General features: G+C 47.3%; 1 protein-coding gene across 1 annotated transcript; it reads left to right on the top strand.

Moving 5' to 3' along the window:
- The first annotated feature begins 550 nt into the window (after positions 1 to 550).
- POU4F2 (POU class 4 homeobox 2) lies at positions 551 to 2,231 on the top strand. The gene is made up of 2 exons (XM_075544806.1): positions 551 to 826; positions 1,290 to 2,231. The coding sequence occupies exons 1-2, from the start codon at positions 551 to 553 to the stop codon at positions 2,229 to 2,231; spliced, it is 1,218 nt and encodes a 405-aa protein (XP_075400921.1).
- The last annotated feature ends 5,568 nt before the right edge of the window (positions 2,232 to 7,799 follow it).

Genomic DNA, 7,799 nt, shown 5'->3' with positions numbered 1-7,799 from the left:
GCGGCCCGGCCCGACCGAGCGAGGAGCAGGCAAGCCGGGTGGGGCTGCGCGGGAGGGTACGTGTCAGTGGGCGCAGCAGGGCGTCGGGGAGGGGCGACTCCGGGGCGGGGGCGCGGGAGGCGGGGGCCAGGAGAGCAGAGAGCACTCGGGCTTTGGGGCAGCCCAGAGGTAGGAGAGGCGCCCGGAGAGACCCGTCGGGAGCCGGCTTTTCTTACCGGGGGAGGGAGCGGGTGCTGGGAGGAGGGAGTGGGCGCGGGGCGAGGCGAGTATAACTCTGAGGCCGCGAGGTGCGGGGCACCTTCAGGCGGCCAGGTTTGCAGCCGCATCGGAGCCGAGCCCGGTACCCGCTCCCGCGGACGGCGGAGGAAGCCGAGCGGCGCGCAGCCCCGGAATCTGTGCGCCCAGCTGGGCGGCGGCGGCGGAGCGCAACTTCCCGCGGCTCTATCGGGCTCGGGCTCCCGGCCCGCGGGGCTCCAGGAAGGTCTCCGCAGCCGGGGCCGGTGCCGGTGCCTGGGCGCTCGGGAGGGCGCGCGAGTGCGCAGTCGGGAAGATGATGATGATGTCGCTGAACAGTAAGCAGGCGTTCAGCATGCCGCACGGCGGCAGCCTGCACGTGGAGCCCAAGTACTCAGCGCTGCACAGCGCCTCGCCGGGCTCTGCGGCGCCCGCGGCGCCCGCCGCCAGCTCCCCGGGCGGCTCCAGCACGGCGGGCGGCAGCGGCGGCGCGGGAGGCGGCGGCCGGAGCAGCAGCGCCAGCAGCGGCGGGAGCAGCGGCGGCGGCGGGGGCTCGGAGGCGATGCGGAGAGCGTGTCTTCCAACCCCACCGGTGCGTATTTCTGCATAATCACCGCTTAAAGGCACATTTTGACAGCCCCTTTATCTGCTTGATGTTTTTTTCATGTCTGCACAGCAAATCACCCCACACCTCCAACCAATCCCCCCCCTCTTATGTATTCAGTGGGTCTTGCCTTTCATATTAATTTTTATGACCTGAGATGTTGCCTGTGCGTGTGTTGTGTTGTGTTGTGTTGTGTCTGCGGGCTCACTTTCCTCTTCCTCCTCTTCCTCCTCCTCTCGGCACACGCGGCTTAACTCGGTGGCTTCCCTCCTCGCCTGCTCGCCTATAGATTCCCCGGATTAGTCTTACGATCCTTATTAGTATTATTATTTTAACGTTCTGGGGATGTTGTAGGCGCGGCGGCGGTGTGGAGCGCTGGGCCGGAGCTTCCGGGGAGAGCGCGCACAATTCCCTGCTGAGCGTAATGTGTGCCTTCTACTTGCAATTGCAGAGCAATATATTCGGCGGGCTGGATGAGAGTCTGCTGGCCCGCGCCGAGGCTCTGGCGGCCGTGGACATCGTCTCCCAGAGCAAGAGCCACCACCACCATCCGCCCCACCACAGCCCCTTCAAACCGGACGCCACCTACCACACGATGAACACCATCCCGTGCACGTCGGCCGCCTCCTCGTCGTCGGTGCCCATCTCGCACCCGTCCGCGCTGGCGGGCACACACCACCACCACCATCACCACCACCATCACCACCAGCAACCGCACCAGGCCCTGGAGGGCGAGCTGCTGGAACACCTGAGCCCCGGGCTGGCCCTGGGAGCCATGGCGGGCCCCGACGGCGCGGTGGTGTCCACGCCGGCGCACGCGCCGCACATGGCCACCATGAACCCCATGCACCAAGCCGCGCTCAGCATGGCCCACGCGCACGGGCTGCCCTCGCACATGGGCTGCATGAGCGACGTGGACGCCGACCCGCGGGACCTGGAGGCGTTCGCCGAGCGCTTCAAGCAGCGGCGCATCAAGCTGGGGGTGACCCAGGCCGACGTGGGCTCGGCGCTGGCCAACCTCAAGATCCCCGGCGTGGGCTCGCTCAGCCAGAGCACCATCTGCAGGTTCGAGTCGCTGACGCTGTCGCACAACAACATGATCGCTCTCAAGCCCATCCTGCAGGCGTGGCTCGAGGAGGCCGAGAAGTCCCACCGCGAGAAGCTCACCAAGCCGGAGCTCTTCAACGGCGCCGAGAAGAAGCGCAAGCGCACATCCATCGCGGCCCCGGAGAAACGCTCGCTGGAAGCCTACTTCGCAATCCAGCCGCGGCCCTCCTCCGAGAAGATCGCCGCGATCGCGGAGAAGCTGGACCTTAAGAAAAACGTGGTGCGCGTCTGGTTCTGCAACCAGAGGCAGAAACAGAAAAGGATGAAATACTCCGCGGGCATTTAGGAGACCCCGCGCTCTCCAGGGACAGCCCCCTCCGCGTCCTGTCATTTGTCTCCCTCGCTCTCCCGCCGCTTTTCTCTCCACTTTTGGCCACCAGAAACAATTCCGGTAAATGTGAATCCAGAGAAAGGCAGAGAAGCAGTGAGCACCTGAGCCCCAGCCCGTTCAGAATGTGAAAAGGTTTCTGAGAGCAAAGAAAAAACAAAAGAAGCGACCAGTCAAGTTGTAGCAAAGTTGTCCCTTTCAAACCCCACTCGGAAACGACCCCCGCGCTTCTTCGTAGAAAGAGTGGAGCTGGCTGTAGGCATTGGAAGGCAGACGGTAACACACAAGCCTTTTAAAGGCCCCCAGAAAGATCAAGTAAGATTTTTGGTTTTCTTAAAGACATCACCCTTGTTCAAGTTTAAAAGTACACTTTGCAGCTATTTTTCAGAAATAGAAATTGATTTGAGGACTGAAACTTTAAACTAGAGTGGATGCTTAATGTGATAAGAGACATCTCTAAAAGTATTTTGAATTTAAAAAAAAGATGGCAGATTTTCTGCCTTTACACTGTATATGATATATATATATATATATTTTTACTGTGGTTCTTACCCCCTTCTTCCTTCTCTGAAGTGTTGATGCTTAAGAAAGAAATTGCGCCTGCTGTGTTCACTGATCTTGAAAAGCTATTATTAGATTATTGTCGAACAACCCTCTGTAAATTATTCATTTATGTCTCTAGCAACTTAATTTTGTGCACATTCTAATTAATTAAACTTCTTGAATCTTACTACAAGGGGGGGATGTATGGTTAGTGAACTTCAAAAAAATTTATGTTGGACCAGTTCGCTGAATTTTTGCAGATTTCTTCACACACTGGGTTCCTTTTGACCCATTTGTATATTCTCACTTTGAAGGAAGATTATTCTTTTTCTTCGTTGTTTTGCAATGTTCTGATGCGTGAGTCAACACTCCCTCATGAATGTCTTAATGGTGCAGACCCCTGATTCACTGTCTGAAGTATTGTGTACTTCATTACATATTTAATGGGGATTCCCACATTGCCCTCAACACTCGCCCTCTCTCACTGCTCCCTAGACACACACACACACACACACACACACACACACACACCTCCACTGGGAGAAAAGAAGCAATTGGAAGCCTTGCTATAATACTATAGTTCTTCACTTTCTAGCTTTAGATGCATTTGCCATGTAGTGTTTGCTCTTTTAGATTCTAAGGTTTTTGCCAGACTACTTCTATCTTCCAGTTTTCAATCGCTTTGTTTGTTACAGTTTCACATCCACAGGAACCTTTTCTTTGTTTTTTCTCTTCTGGAGGTTTGTTTGTAGACAAACCAACTTGAGTGGTAGGAAAGCCGGTGCACTGCTTGTAAATTCACATTGTTTGGTAGAATTCTTTTGGAACAAAAATACTAGGTACGTGATGACTGGTACCATATCTACTGTAAATATTTCATTCAAAATAATGCACACATAGATATATTCTTACAAAGTTTGTTGTATTGCCATTCTGTTTGAAGCTCTCTGAAATCTTGAGTTCTGTATATGACCTGGTTTCTTGTTTTTGTTAATAGATGGTTTATTTACTATGGTAATGTATTAAGTTATTTTGGTGCCGTTTGATTGTCTTTTATTGAAGAAATAATTTTAATGTTTTATTGGCAAAGTATGCTGCTTTTTTCATTAAAATGTGCTATTACAATTAAATGGCTTTGAAAAGGTGATGCTGTTTATTTACATGGGATTTATTTTGGTGGGAGATTTTCAAAAGTACATTGTGATGGTTGGTCAGGAAGTGGTGGTTGTCAAAGTCTGGTGTGGACTTAGTAAGGGGTGCTTCCTTGGGAAAGTATAAACGAATAAACTTTAAAACACTGGAACTCATTTCCCAAGGTGCTTTGCGTTTCTGCCCAGGGAAGAGGATGGTACTTGGCTCTCGAAGCCTGCCTTGGATGCTATGCCCAGGCCTGAAATTTTTATGTACAGGGAAGGTCAGAGGTGTTGGACAGAAATGGTTTTACCCCTTCCCTCCCACAGGGAAAGTGAACTGAGCACTCAACACTTAGCAGCACTGTAAAACTGAGTGTGTAAGACTCAAAGCCTAGGCTGTAGGAGTCGGGGCCTAAGGTCTGACCCATTATGGTTCTCACATCAGTCACCACTTCTAGAAAATAGTGCCTCAAGCTCGAGGGAGACTCATTTGAGTTAGGAATAACCCCTCTCTCTTCTCATCACTCCCCACACTTCTGATAACTTTTAGGGAAATTGGATTCTTAAGCATATTGGGGCTGAGAAGGGGATTCTGAGTGGCTAGCAAGAACGTGTTTTTGTCTCCTGGTGAGGCTCAGCCTAAGTGGTGGTTAGGGACAGAGACATTTTGTCATTTAACATGCAGACTTTCCCTTTTCTAACTACTTTGATAATTGTCAGGCCCCCTACAACCGTTGAGTAACAAATTATGGATTCAAAGTTTTAAAAGGAAAGCTCTGGTTTGGATATTTACCCTAATCCAGAGATCAAATCAGAGGAAGGATTTAGGTCCTGCTCTAGGAATAATTCTGCTCAACTGAGCTGTAGCTGGAATTGTCTTGGAGCTCTCTTACCTGGGGGTGTGTGGTTAGGTTAGGAACTATTCCATGAGTCACAGAGCATTATATAGTGGTTCACGCTGAGAGTGAGTGTTGCTAAAACATAACCTTATTTCAGATTTTACTGAAAGCGTCCTAAACGTTGAAAGAAGAAACGGTGGAGATACCCTTTTCCCTGCTGTACAGAAATAAGGAAGACACCTAAAAAACCAAAATCCAGGTGTCTGCCTAAATAATCATGAGCTACAAGATGCCCAAAGAAAAGTTGAAACTTGTAGAGGGGTCCAAGAAATAACTGTGTAACCAAGCATAGTGGTGTTGATGGTTTAGTTTTATTCTTACAGTTGGGAGGTTGCAAGTCCTTTCTTGCCTTTTTTCTTTGGAAAGTGTTAAGCCTGCAATGTCACGTTGCAGGGTAGTGGTTTCAGGACCACGGACAGCAACCACAGACCTCTGTGTAATCGCCAGCACACCTTTGTCCAAGCATTTTCAGCCAGGAAGAGAACTTTACTCTTGCCAACTTATCACAGACTGTGTGGAGGAAATGAATGAATTGAGCATAATGAATAATGTATCATATTTGTTGATCCAGAATGGAAATTATCTTCAATAAATATTATCCTCCCCTCCCCCCCCTTCACATAGTCCAGTATTATTCAAGAGATGTGTGGTAAGAGAAGAGGAGCTAGCTATTTGGGAAGAATCAAGAGAGTTTATTAGTGCTTTCTCTCTTTAAAAAAATTATTAGTGTCTTCTTATGAAAGATATTGTATCTTTAAATGAAGAAAGACGTCCTGCAGAGTAGTAGAATTTTAGCATTATTGTGAACAAGTCAAATGTGTTGATTGTTTTTGGTAATTTGAGATGCCTGACAGCAGGCATGCTTGTCCAGGATTGTTCCGAGGCAAATAACAGACCAGTTTTACTTTGTCAATTGAGGACAAAGGTCTATATTTCCTCAAAATTCATCAATAACTAAGTGTCTCTGTGTTGCTCAGACTCTTAAAACTATCACTTCTTAAGTTACTCTACTCTGGGGTGTGACAAGAGCAAAGCAAACTTTGTGGCCTACAAGAGGATTCTCCTCCCCTCCCTCACTCCCTTATTCTTAGAGGCTGCAGAATGATGCGCACTCTATGGGAAAAAAGCAAAGTCTTAAAAACAAATATGTTCTGAAAGTATTTATTGATAAGAGATGCGAGACTTCACAAAGAAATTTGGAGCGAGGAGGTATTAGAGAAAAAAATTAAAGGTAAGAGAATAAGCTATGTTGTAAAAAATCCATTTAATGTTGACTTTCCAAGTATTACACTGGATAAATAGCAAAATATGGCTGAAAATCTTGGTCATATTTATCAAATCCATTGGCATCCATGACTTTTCTTCTCCTCAAGGTCCACAATGAACTTATTAATTGAATTAGCAGCATAGCTAGGCATGCTAAATTTGATGTCCGGATAATGTAGTTTATTTTCAACAAAATAACGAAAAATTCTCTATAAAAAGATGACCAAATCTTCCTATTCAGTGTGATCATCTGAATCCAAACCGGGACGCATTGAGGAGGCTAACAGCAAGAATTATTTAAGGCCTGGCTGATATATAAGTACTCTTTACAACGAAACATTGTAACATTACCTGGAAAGAATGTCATTTTCTTTGAATATGTGACATGAAATCAGTTGGTCAATTACTTGTCTGATTCAAATTTATTGACACAATTTAGAGAAAAATGATGGAAACCTGAAAAAGCCCATAGTCATTTTAGTGACATACCATATTATCCTATTCTTTTTCTAGAAATTGTGTCTTAAGAATAAATAGCAGCACGTAGGCAACTCTTCAAAATTTTTACTCTATTGCTACCAAGGACAGATGCTAGGATCTAAGTATCTTTGCCAAGAGAATTGGGATTTTTCCCTAAAAACCCACATTTGGGGGAAAATGCTCTATTTTACATGTATAATAATGGGTTGTGCTCTTCAGGGGATGGTTGAAAGAGCCACTGGATTTTCAAAGGCCTGTTATTCTGACCAGAAGACTTCCAAGTTCCTAGGCAAGCCCTAGGAGCAAGTTTAGAAATGCATCTTTGCAACTGATGGTGCAAACCATCCTTCTCTAGGGGTTCAAACTGCCCTCCTTGGAACTTCCAACTGTACTTGCCTTCCAGTTGGTTTCTGGGGGAGGGGCTGCAACTGAAGGGGGGAATGAACTTAGATTGGTATCCTGATAGGACAAAAAGATAGACAAAGGTTCTTAGATAATTATGATGATAGGCCTGTTCTCAAGTCCACATTTATCAAGAGAGAGATTTATGGCAATTGGAAAGAAATCACTAACACACACCCCCCTTTACCCCTTTAAAGGAGCCATTCCCAGCACTGAAAGGCTATTATGAGCGAATTAATAAATTACACAGTGAATTATTAAATCTAGATAATTACAAGGAATAAGTAAGTAATCATTAGTTATCTCAGCTAATTACTGTGGGTCAGAGCCAGCCAGAATGTGAAATCCTCCTCCGCGGGAATTGAAATTAACTTTGCACAGTGAGTCTCTCAGCTTGACATCCCCAGTCTGGAGGCACATGGCAGCTCCCCTGTGAGACAGTCTTTCTATTTAACTTGGAGAGAATAGAAATAAAATTAAGTAGCGATGTGATAATAAGAAGCTGCTCAGAAAGCAAACTGTGGGTTTTATTCTGTGCTTTCAATGCCTGAAGATAAAAAGCTTTATTGACACCGGTTTCAGGAAAACCATTTAAAGCACCCCAGTTGAGCCTGGCTCCCAGAACATACGATCCAGATACCTACAGTCCTCTGGTGTGACAGTCAGATTAGCAACACATGAAGAAGGCTGAAGAAGACCAAAGAGTTGTTAAAGGTGGGCGTGTGTCTGTGTGAATGGGGTGGCGGAGCAGGCAGCAAGAAAATGAAAATATTGCTCTGCGCTTTCATCCTGCACAGTGGCAA

Source organism: Tenrec ecaudatus, chromosome 3 (genome assembly GCF_050624435.1).
Source record: "Tenrec ecaudatus isolate mTenEca1 chromosome 3, mTenEca1.hap1, whole genome shotgun sequence".
NCBI classification, from domain to species: domain Eukaryota; kingdom Metazoa; phylum Chordata; class Mammalia; order Afrosoricida; family Tenrecidae; genus Tenrec; species Tenrec ecaudatus.
The sequence above is the reverse complement of the archived record's forward strand: the minus strand, read 5'-3'. Positions and strand labels throughout refer to the sequence as shown.

Bases quoted from the DNA above. Each gene is read 5' to 3' on its own strand.
- POU4F2 (XM_075544806.1), top strand. From the start codon at position 551: ATGATGATGATGTCGCTGAACAGTAAGCAGGCGTTCAGCATGCCGCAC. The intron at 827-1,289 runs GTGCGTATTTCT...TTGCAATTGCAG, and splicing joins CGTGTCTTCCAACCCCACCG to AGCAATATATTCGGCGGGCT.